The sequence below is a fragment of the Podarcis liolepis genome (assembly GCF_965112155.1).
Source record: "Podarcis liolepis genome assembly, chromosome: 3".
NCBI lineage: Eukaryota > Metazoa > Chordata > Lepidosauria > Squamata > Lacertidae > Podarcis > Podarcis liolepis.
The window spans coordinates 57,469,759-57,488,692 of record NC_139557.1 but is presented as its reverse complement, the minus strand read 5'-3'; the positions used below and the strand labels follow the sequence as shown (position 1 = coordinate 57,488,692).

General features: G+C 41.2%; 1 protein-coding gene across 1 annotated transcript in view; it reads right to left on the bottom strand.

The window, feature by feature from the left end:
* Nucleotides 1-18,934, bottom strand: part of CLVS2 (clavesin 2) — a 41,396-nt gene that overhangs the window by 18,371 nt on the left and 4,091 nt on the right. Inside the window, exon 2 of the mRNA XM_083496208.1 lies at nt 16,097-16,271. Within this exon, the coding sequence (XP_083352334.1) occupies nt 16,097-16,271 (175 nt within the window). The remainder of the gene's footprint in view (nt 1-16,096; nt 16,272-18,934) is intronic.

Sequence of the window (18,934 nt, the reverse complement as noted above, 5' to 3'; positions counted from 1 at the left end):
TTCCCACTGGTTTCTAAGACCCCTCCCCCAGGTGCTTCCCCAACAACCTGAGGCTCTTTTGTCTCTCATGCTCCACGCTCTTTATTCCTCCCCGTGTTCTGGAACACTGGAAGGGAAGGGAGATGGTCACAGCAGGAGACAAAAACTCCCTAGCTTCTTCAGTCCTGCCCCCACTCCTCTCCAGCCTCCGCTTCTGCTTCTGGACTGCACTCCATCTCCGCCTTTTCCTGCTCACTAAGCCCTGTTACCTCTTCATGTTTCCGACACCTCCTCCTCCCAGTCTGCCCCCTCTTCTCTCTCTGACCATTCTTGTACCACCACCAATCCCCTGGCTCTGAGCCTTCTTCCCCTGTGGGTTCCCTTGGAGGTTCCCCAGCTGGTACCTCCCACCACTCCTTTGCATCCAGCCTGCCCATGACATCCAGCGAGTAGGCTCAGGGGCAGGGAGGACTGGGGAGTCTATTACTGGGGGTGGGGAGCCATCAGAGTCCAGGACAAAGAGCAGAGTTAGCAGAGAAGCAACGTCTGTATTAGGAGAGCAAGCCAACCCGACCATCACAGAAAGCATGGTCAAAATAAAAAAATTCCTTCCTGTAGCACCTTAAAGACCAACTAAATTAGTTCTTGGTATAAGCTTTCGTGTGCATGCACACTTCTTCAGATACACATGTGTGTATCTGAAGTGTGTATCTGAAGAAGTGTGCATGCACACGAAAGCTTATACCAAGAACTAATTTAGTTGGTCTTTAAGGTGCTACAGGAAGGAATTTTTTTATTTTGACTATGGCAGACCAACACGGCTACCCATCTGTAACAGAAAGCATGGTGTCAGTTGAAAGAAGTGCTCAGATAAATGAGGCGTTGGAGATGACAGCTGAAGCTCTTCAGGATCTGCAAGGGCAACTATCTTCGACTGACCTGCTAGAAGGCAAAAGCTAGGGGCATTCCATCCATTTCAAGATGGAAGAACATTTGTGCTTTCTTTATGAAGTTCCTTAGAATTTTTCTCTTGGTTCTGAAGTAAGAAAAGTTAATACCCCAAAGACGATGCAAGAAATGGTAAGAGGTGGCAGAAGTCAAGGAAATGCTGTGAATCTGGTGAGATAAGGGAAGACCCATTGAAGTCAGTGGGCATGATTAATGTAAGTGCATTCATTTCAGTGGGTCTATGTGAGTATGACTTAGTTGGATACAACCCAGATAATGAATTACAGCAAAACTGCAGGTGCTGAGGAGAAGGAGAACAGAGCAAATACTTCAGGCCACAAAATAAATTGGAAGCATCAGATAAGAATCTAGGAGCAGCTGTTTAAAGCAGTATAATTAATGGGAAAGGCAAACAAAAATTGCAACATCTAGTCCTAATCTCTACGCCACCCTGCATAAAAATTGTGACATGATCTCCAGGCAGTTAAAGGGGTGGCTCTGGATAGGAGATGCACATCATTTCAGTGGGGCACAGATGAACATCCGAATGTGAATGGAGCTGGTATGTATTTTGCTAAACACGCAGGGCTGAGGCACAGTATATAAATAGATAAATGGTGCCTTCTAGTTGCTACTGCACACCCGACACACCCTGTGTGCATGCCCATGCTAGGCATCACCCTCTGTTCTTACAGTGGTTTTCAGGGTTGTTGCTTTTTGAAAAATTCATTCTGCTTTTATGAAACTATAAGCTGCCTTGAATGTCATGTCTGACAGGAAGATGGCACAGAATGCCTTAAAATAAATAACATTACCGGAGCTAGATCAATGCCCAAGTGTGCAACAAAAAGATTTACACCAGAGTGCTCCTTAAAGGGATCTGCGAGCTCAAGCTCCTCTTAAATAAATGGCATCTGCGGCATCAGCATTCCCAGAGGATGAGGCTTTAATCCCAGAATGAGAATTGCCATCTTTTCACTGAACAGTCAAGAGCCGCCCTTGGAGAAAAGAGGCATATTCTCACCAGCTGCAGGCAGCCTCCGTCAGTGAGGCCATATGACAAGCAGAGGCACAATCAAAACTGCTCTTGCTTGATGCAAATTGACTCTGCTTATGCCGATCTGCCATTGACAGAGGATGCAGGTGCTGAGACAGCCTAGAGATCATGTCACAAAAAAAGTCATTTTCACACCTCCGTACAGATACACAGACAAAAGGAGCCAGCAATCAAACACTTGAGTGAGTCAATAACAGGTGCAAGGTCACATGGTTGGCGGCAGCAGGGTGTATTCAGAGCAAATGCCAGACAAAGTGCTGAATCTAAGGCAATGTTGGCTGAAACTGTCTTCTTATATAAAGGGGGATTTAAAGCAGTGATATATTTTTTTGCCCCAAACTATCAAGACTTGAGTAAATTGACATGTTTTATTTGGTGTTTATTAGTCATTTGATATAAATTTAAGGTGACAGAATAAGGACTGTATAAAGTTAATATTTCCCTTCTGCACCGAAGGCACATAAAATCCATTTATGGTTGCAATTCTGCACACCATACTTAGTAAAGAATTGATGCTAGTAGTATCTACTAGCAATTGTACAGGGTACTGATCCACTCCCAACTCACTTGAGCCATCCCTTTCAAATATCCAAGGAGAAACAAAAGCTACCTACTGCTGGAGTTTCCTGAAATAATTTATTGTCAAACTAATGTTTGCCAAGTACATATCCTCCAGCTTGTAGGGGCATATCTAGAAGTAGTTTCAGCAAAAGTGCACTGTAAGCTGCAAATGCAGTATTATCTTTTTACTCCACTTAATGTTGGCAATTCAAAACAATGCAATGTTCTGATTTAAGATAATTAAAAAATAATGTCCCTTGTCTAGGCTTCTTCTAAGAAGCAACAGTGCAACACATTTCTACTTCCATGACGCATCTAAAACTGAAGTAGAATGAGATCATACAGCATTCTATGGCACCTTGTTAAAACCAGTAACAAAATTCTAAAATAAAAAATTCCTTCCAGTAGCACCTTAAAGACCAACTAAGTTAGTTCTTGGTATGAGCTTTCGTGTGCATGCACACTTCTTCAGATTCTCTTTGGTCTAAAATTCCTCCTTTAGCTTCACATAAACAAAGTAAACTTTCTTTGCATCCCGAAGTTGTAAGAAAACCTGCTGTGTACTTTTTTCCTTTCTTTTTTTAAGGCAACTAGGAATGGTTGCATTTGCTTAATGGAATGAACAATGGGTCAAGAACTGTAAATTCAGCAGTGACTTATCACAATTAATAAATTGAAGTGAAATGCTGGCTATGCCCCAGATATGCGTACTTCTTTTGAAATCTTCAGAAAGGTCAAGTTGATTGAAATCTACCATATTCCATGGCCTGTGCACAAAAGATGTGATAAGCTAGCATTATTTCCAGCCACGTTTATTTTCACCTTTTCCCCTGTATGTGACATGCTGTCACCTTGATCAACAAGGCTGAATTATAGAGAGCTGGTGAAAGTACTGTCCTGGGGTGATTCATTCTCTTCTAGCTACATGAGTCTATAATCTTAATGATATTAGCATCCTTAGCCTAACCATTAGATGGACAAAAACTGAAATTCCATGAATCAATCTGGGCCCCACAAGGAAGGAAGTTTACTCAGAATTTCTTGCCCTCATTCAAATTCCAGAAGAAATAGATATAAGGGCCTAGGTTTGGGGAAGATTTGTAGAAACTGCTTGCTAGAATTCACAAGCATTCTGCTCATTTTCAGCAGTCACTTATTGACTCCAAGCCATGCTTGCTCTGTCCAGAGCCCTGGAGGTGCTGCTCATTTTCAGCAGTCACTTATTGACTCCAAGCCATGCTTGCTCTGTCCAGAGCCCTGGAGGTGCTGAAATGCACCAATCACAGAACTAAGACAGACTGATATCTAAAGGCTGCTGGATGGTAACTGCATGCCCAGAAGACACAAACAGGCCATGTCCATTAGCCTAGTGATCCTGCAACAACTTTCCTGGCACACTGAACTCCCTGATGCATTCAGAGTGGCCCGTTCTAACTGCTGACAGCAATTTGAACAGCACAGATTTTGTCTGAAGAGTGTATCTGCAGCTGCACGCCTGAATTTAAAATGCACAGAATGCTGTCCCAGCAGTTTATTGGCTTTAAATCAGTAAACATTCAGAAAGTTGCACACTATTGATTAGACAGGTTTTAATGGTTGTTCTGGAGCTGTTATCGCCTGCTGTTTAAATACAGAATTACAGAGATTAGTAGCTGTTCCAATCTACTGTCTAAATGCCTGATAAATAATAAATATTAACAAATGCACACCATATAACTCTTCTGACATTCAAAAGAAATCACCCTCTATTGTGGAAATATATACTGAAACTTGTTTGGAAGGAAAGGTGGAAAAGCACCAAGGGTTGTGTGTTTGCATCTATGCAATCAAACAGCATCACTTTATTCCAGCAGTAACTCCAACAATGTTATGTTTCACTCATTACTGTCTATATTGCTAGACAGCTCCCTACTGATATGGCTGTGTGGAAAGTCCAGAGTAAGGTACTTTAATGCTGGACTAATTTACTGCTGTTGGAAAGTGCAAGTATGAATTCACCCTGAACTATTCCAGATGCTGAACGTTCTCTTAATTACCGTATGTTTAGTTTCTTCAAGCTCATTCACACAATATGAGCGTCATGCACTGTTCATTATCATAGGATTGCTTGGCTTTGGAAACATCATTCACAAATCAGACCATCACAGGAAAATCTAATCACATTAATATATTGCCCATTAGTGAGGGCAAGTTTATTAAGGGACAAATCTATCGCTTGGAGACACCCAAAGAGTAGTTGTGGAAAGCCCAGTGGTCAATCAATAAACAAAATTTTCAGGTTTTCTCAGTTGTTGTCATTTCAATTTGTTAAGTTTGATGAAAGTGACAAAGTAACTGACATGAAAGAACCTCAGGCTAATGCTACATGCCAACTCACATAGATCTAATGGTGATCATCTTGAACCCTGTTCAGGGCTTGAATAGGTTGATTGGATGGATGAATTGAATGAGCATGGTGGACGTGTGTAAGGGAGCAACATCAAAACATGGCTTCCTAATGTGTGTTCTTTAATATTTAGAGATGCACACCTGCCCTGCACACTATGTATCTTGGACAAGGAACCTGTGACCTTCCAGGTGTTGACTCCAACTCCCGCCAGCCTCAAACAATGATCACAGGTGACTGCAGCAGTAGACCACCGATATCTGGAGCACCACAGCTTCCTCATCCCTGCTATATATGTTTCCTGCAGGAAACCCCCATTGCAGCATTAGTGTAGGTGGTGCAAACATGACTGCTAGATATTGTATGAACAAAGAAGCTCTGAGGGAATGTTTGGAGACTGCCAAGCCTAAACATTGTCTTGGCACCATATCTGAAAGCAATGACCCTATGGATTCTTAACGATTTTTGAAAATAATTACCATCCTCATTTGGATGTCTGTACTGGAACTAAAGAGGATTGAAATATCTTGCATTTAGACAAGTTTTAAATTTACTCTAATCATGAAGATTTTATACAAATATGGGTGGGGGTTGACCAAAAGCACCAATATCTAGGCTTGAAAGTGTTCATCCCCAAATGGACATGGATGGTTTTCATAATGCATATAACATGCATATAAAAAGTGTCCTGTGGCAGAACAAAAAGTATAAATATAAACATAATTTATAATAATTATACTCAGTAATTTGTACACAAAGTTCTCTCTCTGTGTGTCTCATGTGTTTGTTTGTTTGTGTCCACACACAGAATACCTCAACAGGTCTTTGAATGGGTTCTGCAACTCAAAAATAGAACTAAATACTGGATAGAACAAAGCTCCTTCAGCTTGTTTTTATTCACAGAAATAAATGTAGATATATAGCTCTTTGAAAACTATGTCGTTTTTCAAAGCAGCAGTTGTTAAATGGAGGATGCTGACAGGTTAACATGCCCTTATATAAACTATATCATATATATGTCACACACAGAAAAACCCTCTTGTAGGAATCATAACATTTGAACGCAGAGTCTAAGAGCTGAAAGCTTAGACTGGGTCCACAAGATATTAGTAAATAAATAATACGGTCATTAAATAATTCTTCTGTTACACTTACATAAAGGTTTCCTTCAGTGCTACTCTCCTACACAAAGCAATAAAAATTATTGAGGCTTTTTGTCATCATAATGTGAGTGAAAGCAAAAGAAAATCCATCATTCCTATGGAGGAAAAAGAGGGATTTATTGTGTCCTTCATGGCCATGTTTCGAGGTGAATGGATATTAGAGGGAAACAATAAAATGCTGAGTTGTTGTCCAACCCTCTATGTTTAACAGCACCAACAAATAAATATATTCTCAGAAAAAGAAGCAGTGGGGTACAGGATTGTAGCCGAAGACTTTTACCTGGAAGCAAGCCCAACTGAATATAAAAGGCCTTACTTATGAGTAGGTATGCATACGGTTGTACTCTAAAACAACAAGCAAGTACTTAAGAATTGTGTCCAGTGCTGAACATGCATAGTTCTCTTTGCACAACAGGACTCTCTCTTTCTCTTCTCTCTCTGTGTGCCCCCAAAACAGGTTCTGAAGGGTCTGCCTACGCTCTGGAGAAGATTTTGAGAGGAAAGGAAATGCAAAGGAGAGGGACGACAGGAAGTTCTGTTGTACAAGCCGAGGTCTGTTGAGCAAGTGCAACTGTAGCATTGGATACAACCCTTAGCTATTTTCTCAACAATGAAATCTTATTTCCAGGTGTCACCTAATTTATGCATATTTCCTGGATTCTGTTGCTACCACTACATTTCTGCTCAACTTCTTAAGCACTGAAGTCACAGCTCTACAAAGTCATTTCCCTGCTACAGATTTATATAATTTCTGCTCCACCAAGTCCATCTGCAATCTATTCGACTGGCTAATTTGCAACCACCCCCACCATGTAATTGTAGTAGGGTTGCCAACAGGCCAGAAAACAATTCAGTGTACCTGTCCTCCTCCTCCCCATTTCCTGAAAAGCAGAAGAGGAAAATAGCAATAAAACCCCAATAGTGCATTGTCTGATTGCTGCATAGTTTCTGACAGCAGGCCAAGCCCCCATCTATAAACCCTAACAGAACAAATTGAATGTTGCCGTCCTTCATATTTTTCAAAGAAAATCAAACCAAACTTTGAAACCTATCACTCATTTTCTCCAGATTCCAGTTTTTCTTTTTAGAAATCAATATGCCTGAACGTTGCCTTTTAGGTCAAAGCTGCAACAATTCTGACCTGCTTGCTTGCTTGATTTGGAGGAACTAAAAAAAAAAATATATATCATTTCCTTCCCTACAATTGGTTACAAACTTTACTGTCAATTGAGAGAGGTCTCTGTGTGGTGCCCCCAGAGCAGCAAATCCAATTGTGGAAAGTTCATTAGGTGACTCTTTTTCTTCAGATGGTTAAGAAAATCCAACCAAAATCTGCTCTAGAACCAACATGAAGCCTAATTTGATCAGCCATTTAGCAGTCAGGAAAGAGCAGGGGGTTGTTTGAATGGCAGATTACTTTTTTAAATTGTCTATTTTCAAGTTTTCTAATGTATCTTAAGAACCTACTGGCTGCCCTTTGGAAACATTATGAGTTAGAAAGAAAGAAAAGAAATGAAGCAATTTTGATCACATAGTTCACAACTATTCGTCTCCCGCTTTAAGCATCTAAGATCTGTGTTTATTCTCCTGTACCACAATTTAATGCATGTTTGCATACTAACTGATCAAGGCTCACCATGGTAACTGTCAGCTTAAGTGAGGAACTGCTTGGCATCCAAGTATACAGAGAACTGTGCTGATAACTGACAATATTTCCAGCATTACTCTGACATGATTTTCGTTGCAACTCAACATTACCTTAGACCAGAACTGCTAATTAGCCTGGCTTGAATAACAGCCGTTAATGTCATCAGCATGTTTTTTTTATGCCATTACAGGAGAACAAGCAATAGTAATTAATTGCTCATTGACAAGAGTGATGATTACTTCCCTTTCCATTCAATAGACTTGAAAAGAAATGGGAGTTCGTGGATGGATGTGTCTGATGATAGGTTGTCACTGGACAAAGATAAAGATGCAGGAACCCTTTTCAAAATTATATACCTTATCATATCAAAACCCAGCAAGTAAAAGCAATGAAGGTTTACCTTAGACAAACATGAATACAAATTGAATAGCTGAGATAAAATACAGATTCTTTCCTATTGCCTATGCCAGCCTTTTACAAAATCATTTTGGGGAATAGATAGAACTATATTTACACAAAAAAGGCTCAAAATGTAGAGAAAGCTACTGTAAGTGCAAACTCAGACAGCCCTTCCTTGTCCCTCTCAGGCATGAACAATACATTCTCCCATCTGTCAGCATACAAATGAAGAGCTGCAGTATTGTACCACTGTGCCTACTTTGGTTTTGGTTTTTAATCTGTTGCAGCAGATCCCAGAAAGGACTTCACCAAATGACAACACTGGAAAGCTTAGCTTCTTAAAAACAAACTTGCTCTATTTTTCTAATACATTTTCTGTGACTCAAATTTAAATTGCAGCTTTAGCATTTCTCTAGTTTTGCTGTAAGATACTTCCAAAGAGATGGAATAATAATAATTTTAAAAAGAACATGTGGCATTTGCCTTCTGCCTTTGTGTAACATTAAATTTCCCCTATAAAGAGAGCAAGTTCCCCCCCCCCCAACATGTGTTTCCAAACAAAGATGTAAAAAACAATGATTCTGTCTAGAGAGTCCCCCCACGATCAATTTATAACACCTAGAACATCCCCTATTTTCCCTTCCCTCATTTGAAGTGATTTTTTTTAAAAAAAGTAGTCCTATCACATGATTGATTTACACACCCACAGCGTGCAATTCTATGCATGTTTGCTCAGAAGAAAATCCCATTGTGTTCAGTTAGGATTGCTCCCTTAGAAGGATGGCAACCAGAACTGGATATCCTTTTCCCTCCCCCTCCTTTTACTTTGCCTCAAATAGTTAAATATCACCTTGACACAGACACGTTAATTATGTGGCACTCTGACTATCCTTTCCATTTGAGATAGATAGATGATAGATAGATAGATAGATGATAGATAGATAGATAGATAGATAGATAGATAGATAGATAGATAGATAGATATAGATGATAGATAGATAGATTAGATAGATAGATGATAGATAGATAGATAGATAGATAGATAGATAGATAGATAGATAGATAGATGATAGATAGATAGATAGATAGATAGATAGATAGATAGATAGATAATAGATGATAGATAAATAGATATAGATAGATAGATAGATAGATAGATAGATAGATAGATAGATAGATAGATAGATGATAGATAGATAAATAGATAGATGATAGATAGATAGATAGATAGATAGATAGATAGATAGATAGATAGATAGATGATAGATAGATATAGATAGATAGATAGATGATAGATAGATAGATGATAGATAGATAGATAGATAGATAGATAGATGATATAGATCACACACACAAACACCTTTTACTACACTGCTACCTTCACAGAAATCCATTCAGTGTGTTGACCTCCTAGCTCATCTCTAGCCTTTGATTCTGTGACATAATGTGAGCAACAAGCCAGTAAGCTCAGCAAAACCAGTTGAAGGAGAAAGAGAGAGAGCACAGAACAGGCCTGGCTGGCCCCTTGTCCCAGCCATCCGTGAAGCAAAGCATCATGCTGAATGCTATTCTCTAAGGAGGCTTTCAAATATCAAACTTATCTGAACAACATAATGGCGGGAAAGCAGGTGTCAGGGGTGAGGGGGAAGTATAAATGAATCTCGTCAAGATGCACAGAGGTACCTGGGAATCAGAATGATGCTGGACAATTCTCAAATAACCCATCAGTCCCTGGGAATATAACTACTAAATACTGGCCCTGCGGGAGATGCCAAGCACTCAGCACTGAGAGAGAGGAGAAGTGGGGATAAGTTATTATGCTTGTATGCAGGAAAGGGGAATATGGAAGCAGATCAGGGATGATGGGGAACTTCAGGCCCAGGGGCCAAATGTGGCCCTCCAAGCCTCTCTGTCTGGCCCTTGGGATTCTCTCCAGGCCACACCCTTGTTCCCATGCCACACCCCTTGCTGGCTATGCTTTTGTATCCTCTTTGAGTGCCCTGTTTTCTGCAGCTGGAACACTTCTTGCTCGCCTGGTTGCAGGATAGGGAGGGGTGTGCAAGTGTGTGAAGAAACAAAAATCACATTCCCATTTGTTGCTCTGCCCACTTTTGCCCCTGGCCCTGCCCACCACTGGCATGTGGCCCCCGGAAGGTTGCATGGAAGGGAATGTGGCCCTTGGGCTGAAAAAGGTTCCTGAGAACTGGAAGAAAATTCTAGTATTCCCAGTAGCTAGGGTGTTGGAAGTGTGGGGCAGGGGGGAACAGGGATCATGGTGTCAAGTCCCTGTTCTTCACTCGGGTATACTGACAACAGGAAGCGCCATGACACACAGAGCTTCTCCTATGCATGTGAAATTATGGAAGTGTTAATTAACATCACAATATTTTCATGCAAGGAAGAGCTGTATGTTCTTAAAAGGATCCCTATTAAGTAATTTTTGCTTTAATTAATTAGCAGACTTCCTTGGAAATGCTCAGCGATGTGTGAAGGCCAATTACATGTAATAACATAAAAAGGGGAAAGGAAACAGGGACAGATTTTTAAACACTAGGCTCGTTAGCCGTTGGGTGCATTAATAATACAGTGGTACCTCGGGTTACAAACTTACCGTAATTCGTTCCAGAGGTCCGTTCTTAACCCGAAACCATTCTTAACCTGAGGCGCACTTTCGCTAATGGGGACTCCAGCTGCCAGCATACTGCCGGCGCGCGATTTCTATTCTCATCCTGGGGCAAAGTTTGCAACCCGAGGTAACTACTTCTGGGTTAGCGGAGTTTGTAACCCAAAGTGTTTGTAACCTGAGTTACCACTGTACAGACAAGAAGACCTCCTTCACCAACCCCTGAAGGCAGGGGAGCTGGGCAAGAGGGGACTTGGGAGCCCAATCCTGTGTAACGACCACTGCGACAATGTGGAACTCCTCAACATCAGATCTGTCTGGCTTCATTGTCCCCTGGTCAGGCAGCAGTAAGTGCTTAAGACTTTTACACTATTTGAAAACTATTTGCTACAAAGAAACAAGCTCCAGTGTGATTTTTGTTTCAACAGTAGAGCTGCCACACTTTCAATCCAGGTTACCTACAAAGCTTCAATACAATTTGATACACTTTTCTTTCTTTTTTTACAAAAGCACTGCTTCAGAGTCTTGTGGTAGGTTTTTACATGAAAATGCACTTTATTATAATCCCTATGATGCAGAGGGAGACACAATGAATGAGTTTTCCCATACTGACTCAACTCTACAAACTCCATAGCACTGAGCATAGCGTAAGCCCAACGCTCGACCTCTTGCATCTATTCACGTTGACTTCTCACCTTGCCCAGCACTGGTATAAGACAGCCTAGAAGAAAATGTGGCCCTCAGTCTTCACCTCTGACCAACATGCCTGTTGTTTTCGAGAGAACAGGGTTCAAATCACCACATTTCTTTATCACAACACTCAGAATCTGGCTTTCTATCCAGCTCAACTACCAAAATTGATCAGATTAATGACACTGCTTACCATTCTACACGAAGAGCAAGATTTTTCTGAGCTAAGCAATGAAAATGAAGAACCATGAAACAAGAAGCTGTCCTTCAAAGAAGAGCACCAAACTCTACCATTTCACTTGTATTAAATTATTTTTCAACTCATGAACTGTTTCTGGAATTCAAATGTCATCCGTACAACGTAATCAGGTAGAGGTGGACCAAATATTGCCTAATGACATCCAGAGGGAAATCAGGCATGTGGGTCCAGAAAGTGAGACAAGACAAAAGGGCATCCTGGAGGACTCACATCCATGTATTTATCCCTTATCTCTCACACACAACCAAGGTGCTTCTGTACCTTGCAGGAAAAAAGGTCACCAAAGAATCACTCAGTATGCATTCCAACCATTTTTTGGAATAACAGTTCAGTCCTCATGTGCACAATCAAAAGTCCTCAATGGACCTCACTTCCAGGTTAGTGGGGTTAGAACTGCATCTTAAGGAGCTATTGTAGACTGCTCTCCACCCAACACCATCTGGTTACTGCTGATCAAGGACTGGCAATGTGGTGACCTCCAGATGGACTCCAACTCCCATCAGCCCCAGCCAATATGGACAACAATCAGAGATAATGGGAGTTGTAGTCCAACGTCTGGAGTACAAAATGTTGGCTATCTTTAAGCAGGCTGATTTGGTATACAGGTGTACTTAGTGTTAAACAGCCTGTGCTAGTCTATTGGAGTCGCCCATCCACCCATCTCTGTGTCTTTTTTCTTTTTCTGTAAAAGCAATTAATTTACTAGAGTGCTAGTTTTTTTTTCTTCCTCAGCTGCCATGTGATCTAGGCAAAGTCTTGTAAGCCAAAGCAAATACAATTCCACTGATTAAATAGCGTAGCTGTTTATCAAGACAGCAAGTACGCGGTGTGTACTTATTGGTTATGCTCCTTTTTCAGTATCTCCCATCTGTACTTTTCTAACCTACTCTGTACCGCAGATAGACCAGTTTCTGATGTGCACATCATATGGCAAGAAAAGGAAAGGAACCAGTTTATAAATGTTCTTTTTTTCTGACTGTCACCTGAAGGTTTTCATTCAGATTCAGCAAGTGGCCTCCCAACACAACACTTTAGCCCATTCAGGGCAGTCATCATGAGTCCTGAATGGCTCCTTAAAATGTTTTGGTGGGTGCTGCTGAATTAATATTGCAGTGTACAAGAATCCTTTAACATTGATAAATAGGAACATAAACAAACAGATGATTTGTAGAACAACTGACGGCCCCCAAGCCAAATTCCAATGTATCTCAAGGAAGTATAATACCCCCAAACAAATCCACATGTGAGGTGTCAGGAGAAGGGCACTGAAGACTGCAATCCTATAGCCACTTATCTGGGAACAAGCCACAGTAAACACAATGGGACTAACTTCTTCTGAGTAGACATGTAATGGATTGCTCTATAATTAAGTCTACCTCCTTAGATTAGTTTTTGTTTGAAAAACCTGTGGGATGTCTTTATCTACTCCAAGGGTGGGCATTTTCAAGGGAAGAGTAACCACAGCTCATGTGGAATGGAAGAGGAAAACAACATACATAAGAGGCAGATTTAAGTTCCAACTGAACATTTCCATTGTTTCCATGCTGCTCCTTTTGGTCTTCTGGTTGTTTCCGGAACACTGTTTCCTTTCTGATTTTCTCACAATGTCATTTAAACTTATGGGCTCGGGTGATTTTGTTTCAAGGTGTCTGTGGCATCATCATGTCAGAATACTATGGTGATGTCACATGGCTTACCACCACCAACCAGATTAAACAACTGGGTGGGCAAACAGGGCAAAATACAGTAGCCCACTTCAGGCATTCTAGCTCACTCATGCAGTGACACAGGAGCAGGAACAGGCCAAGTAGTATCTCCCTCCTAATATCATGTATTCTGGGAAGGCCCTCTGCCAACGTCTGTGCAAACAGTGAGAACATCTGTAGATGTTTGTACATCCAGCTGTATGCATGGGGGGCACTTTTCCCACAGACATCTACTCTCTGTGTGTGGATGCAGGAGACTGGCTTCTCAGTTTGCATCATGTTAGAGGCAGGGCTACTGAGTGCAGCCCTGCTCCTATATTCTTCTATGCAGAAGCTAGAAGACCTGAAGAGGACTAGAGCGGGCACAGAAGCAGGAAAATGGTGCCCAGAAGAACAAATAAGTGTGTCTAAAGTTTCCAGAAATGGAAAGTGACGTTCTGCACTCAGGGATGAGGGTGAGAAATGAGTCATTTTTGCCCCAGCCCTAAAGAAATGTTCATTTCCTCAACCAACCTGGCATTTATCTAACAGTCTTGTGTCAAGTCCAGGGACATGTGAATCCATTTCATTAGCCTGATATATATTGGGCATAGAATCGACATGGGAAAGTGGCCTTAGATCATAACTCTACAGAAGAACGATGAAAATTCTGGCAGGCCCTGCTAAAATTGACTGCAATATCAGAGCGCATAAAAGCTCATAGAGATGGTTGCTCATTTGCTTTATAGGAGTCATAAAAACATTTCCGAGCTTGAAATGTAAGGGAATGAAAGCATTTCCTCGAGTAAAAGCAGAACCGACTGCAGTAAGAAATGAGGCAAAAAACCTCAATATTTGGATATAAAAATTCAGTTCCCTCTTAGATAAACATTTGCTTTAATGAAGATAGTTTTGCATTTATTAAATACAACATAATGCACTTATGTACCATGATTCAATGATTTAACATTGCAAGAGAAGCACTTTAACCTATAGATAACTTTAATCAAGTATGTAGTTAATGGCTAAGAAAAAGCTCACAGCAACCTCCATTAAGCATTAAGGTATCAGCAAACTCTCAAGATACAGGGTTGAATCACACAACCATTTACTGCATAGTGGCCTCTGAAAACATTGTGCTGCGGTGCCTCTAACCACACTAATGAACTCATTTTCTGTTGCCCTCAGGCCAAGAATCACCCCACTCCTAAACACGGTAGAAAATTGAGAGAACTGGGTGTGTGGTGACAGCCAGTTTACTGTATAGCCTGAAACTACAAACAATAAGCTCTCCATGTGGTTTGTGAACTACTGAGGCCACCTCAGAACTCTGTCCTGAGGACATGAAGATATGTTTTAGCCAATCTAGACATTACTTTCACCACAGCGGTCAATGTCCCAGTAGCAAATTTCCTACCTCCCAAATAAATGCTGTGAAGCATTTATTCACCACATGAAACAGGGCCAGTGTGCATTACTCAAGGCCATGGTGGCAGCTGGCAGGGCTGTGCAATACACACACACACTCAACTCATGTGCTGAGCAATGCTTAGAAACAGACAAGGTGGGAAGTTTGCATAGGAAGGACATTTTGCAAACTGAAAGTAAGATCTTCACTATCTCAGAAATGCATCTCCATAGTCCTGCGGTGGCCAAAGTGTGGCTAGTGTAAAATTAATTCTGCAATCATTCATACAAGCATGGATATCCAGTTATGTGTTCTGTCTCTCTCCTCACAACACACCAGAAACCTAATATAGCACATCTATTACATTATAGGTTTGTTGGGGGGGGGTTAATTTCAGTTTTCTTACATGTGATACATAGCAACTAGTACAACCAACTTATTCTGTATTATTAGAAAGGATATCAGTGAAAAAACATGAGTTACAGAAGGAAGAGGCCAAAATGCCATCTACTCCACCCACTGGCAGAAGAACAGGGTTGCGGGGGGAGCACACCGCCTCCGGAGGAACAATCCTAGTGAGGGGCCATCGCGGCTGGCCTCCCCCCCGCGCTGGGCACCACACCCCCACAGGCGGCACGCCACGCCCCCAGGACGGCATGCCACACCCCTAGGATGCACACCAGCCACGCCCCCACCTGTTCTCCGCCCCCCCCCCCGCCGGAGCTTGAAGCTCTGCCACTGACTCCACCTCCCTGCATTTAGATGCTCTTCCCCACCCACAAGAGGTCAACTGCTGCAATCCAGAGTAGTATGTGCCCCAGGTGAAGGTGAGACAGACACAACACAGAGGGAAGACTCCAAACAAGTTCATAGGGAATGAACTTATACTCCACATTTGGGAATCCCAAAGTTAATACCACTATTGAAGAGGAACTTGCTTTGGCTGGACAACACACAACATCCATCAGGAATCCAACTCTGCCTCCTTTGGGAGTTTTTGTTATTTCTCTTCCCTCAATAATAATTTAGAGCTAATTGATTTGAGGCAACCATCAAATATGAGACTCAGTTTCTCAGCCGTAAAATAAACAACCACTTGATTATTCTTCAGTTAGGTCACAAACTGAGAGAAATGAATATATCCTAACATTTCAATTACTGGATTGTTTGAATTTATATTCTTCTTCTTCTGTTTTTAGCATGGAACCACACCAACTGGGGGCAGGGGGTTGGGATGAGGAGGAGGGAAGATTAGGAGATATACGAGTAATGCTTTAAAAAAGTTTTTACCTGAAGGCCTTCTATGGCTAATCGAAGCATACTTGGTGTCAGTTTAGAAGCCTGTTTGAAAGTGAAGTTGCTCCAGTCTATAATCAAAACAAATCCATTTACTTGAAGTTCAGGATCCTCAATCATGGCTTCTAAGGAAAGAAGTATGGCACGCAAAATATCCACCAGTGTGTACCTGCCAACAAAGACAAGATCGTATTAAGCTAGCTAACAATATTCCGATGCTAGAAGAAAAGATATTATTTGCAATCTGCTGTCAAAGTATCCATTTTGCACATGATAAAGTATGGCAACCACAGTTTCACTATACGTGGTCAGATAAATACACAAACCTTTAAGATTGGGGTGACACTGCAACACAGCAGTATTTGTATGAAACATGAAACTATGTGGCTGAGTCTCAATGAGTCCGAGTGAAGTGTCAGGTTTGTACACTGCCACCCCCCTTCTTAGTTTATAGTTTCAGTTTTAAAGAGTCTGATCTTAGTCTTACTTGGCTTGCAACAAACTTTGCCTAGCTTAATAATAGCCCAAGCTTTGAAGTTGGCTTCTTGTAAACTGGCTAGAATATACTGTATTTTAAATTAGGATTCCTGGCTGGTACATAACACTAAGGCAAGAATTTTTAAATATGAAACTAAACTTAGCATAATTCCTTACTCCAGTTTCAGAGGAGGCAGAGGGGGAAGAGAGGGGAGAGTCTGCAAGCCCAGCACTTTGTTCAGGCTCATTGAGCCTCATCCACATAGGAAGGTGTTTACACCTAGTCAGACCATTGGCCTAGCTTAGTACTAGGTTCTAGGGTCTGGAAACCAGGGCTCCCCAGATGCAATTGGACTTCGCTCCCATCAGCCACAGCCAGCTGGCCAACTATCAGGGATGGTGCAAACAATATCCAGAGGTTTCCCATCCCTTTCTCATCCGTACTGACTGGCATTGGCTCTCAAGGATTTGGGGAAGGAATCTTTCCCAACCTACCTGGAGATGCCAGGGATTGAATCTGGGATTCTTTGCATGCAAAGTGTATGCGCTACCACTGAGCTATGTTCCTTCAGTATGTTTCTCTATGCCTCTCCATGATTTACCTACTGTGGAATTTTCATTAGCTAGCTAGCAAGAGAGAGTAGCAATACTGGCTGCAGTCCTGCTCCCTGTTGAGTTGCTTAAAGCTCATAGAAGTCAATTGGATTCTTGAAGCGTAACTGTTTTCAGGTTTGCAGCCATTAACTTTAAAAAGAACGGAGCATTTAAAGAACCTATTCATCCAGAAAGACCTATTAAAAGTACTTAAAAATAGCAGTCAATATGCAATCTCCGTGGGATACCTTGGTTTTCTTAAGTGGCCTTCTCCTTGCCTTACATGGCATTGAGATAAGGAAGCTTCATTTTGCACCACCACTGATGAATAATAATATCCACTACAGGACACAATTTAAGGCAGCAATTTTTTTATTAAAAAAAAAAAGCTCAGTGATAAACCAGGGCCAAAGCTAAGTTTGAAGAGGCATGAGCAAAATGCCTTCTGTGTCTCCCTTCTCATGTTGCTGGATCCCTCAGGCATATCTGAAAATGGATGGGCAGTCGCAAGGATGGTTGAGAGCTGGCATTTAAATTTCTAGCAATGCTCTGAAGTGCCCAACATTATGTTAGTCCAGAATGTCCTGGAAAGTGTAAATGGCAGCCAACAAACCCAGCAACTGGTGTTAGGATACCAGGTCTTGATTCCAGACTTGGCTAAGACATCTGAACCATTAGCCCCATGATACATTGTAGGAATCACAAATTGTAAGCTTTTGTTTTCAAAGCAGCAGCATCAAGCAAATTATGATGAAAGACATCTGCATTGAAGTCTTCCCACAGAAGGAACAATTTGCATAAATTCACCCTAGACTTGCAATATCCAACATTTCACCTCATCCTTATCGTTATTTATGTTGACAGCACAGTAAGGCGGATGAATGTAAACTTGAAGTTCCATCACAGGCTCGTGACAGATTACATTAACGTATTCTCCTGAGTGATGAAACACAACACATGCTCCATTCTGAAATAGACCTTAAGGACTTAAATGTTATGTTTGAAGTAGAGCTGAAACAAAGTTTTGCTCAAATTTGAAATTTGCCAACATTTCAGAGTTTGAATTCTGAAAAATTCCCAAGTGCTCAGTTCTGAGGGACACTTAAATTTGCAATCCTGTAAATCTCACTGAAGGAAATGTAGTGCTTTTACAACTACCGCCACATCAAAAACTATCCATGAGAGGACTGTGTGTGGAGCGGGGAGGACTGGGTCAACATGCATTCAGATTTCTGTGTACAAACTGAGTTTGGAGAATATGCTTCAGGATCCCCCAGCCCCAGAGTTTGTTTCAGAGCTAATTCAAACTTGCTGACTTTGGGAGTGCCTATAAAATATTTACCCAACTCATTTCAATGGCTTAACAAGTGATTAAAAGTAAGCAGTATGTATGTTGCCACATATGAAGTTATGCGTAATTTCCCAAAGGCCACTGTAGGGTGTCTGTAAGTCAAAATTAGACACAATTTAAGTAAGAGTAACTTCTTCCTTCTCCATCTTCAAGTTTTCTCAAATACAGTAAATAGTAAAGGATGTCAAGAGCTGAAAAAGCAAATTAGGAACTATTGCCTTTCAGTAACATAGAGAAAATTTGCATTAGCATGCCAGTAAATTAAATTCTGTTTTATATCCAGCTGCCTTCACTGAAACTTAGTTTTCTTATAGTGTCTCATGGGTCACATTTATGTACTCAGTAGTGTATAACTAATTTCTAAAGATAACCTGAGATCCATGATTAATTTAACTGTGCTTAATGCCCCC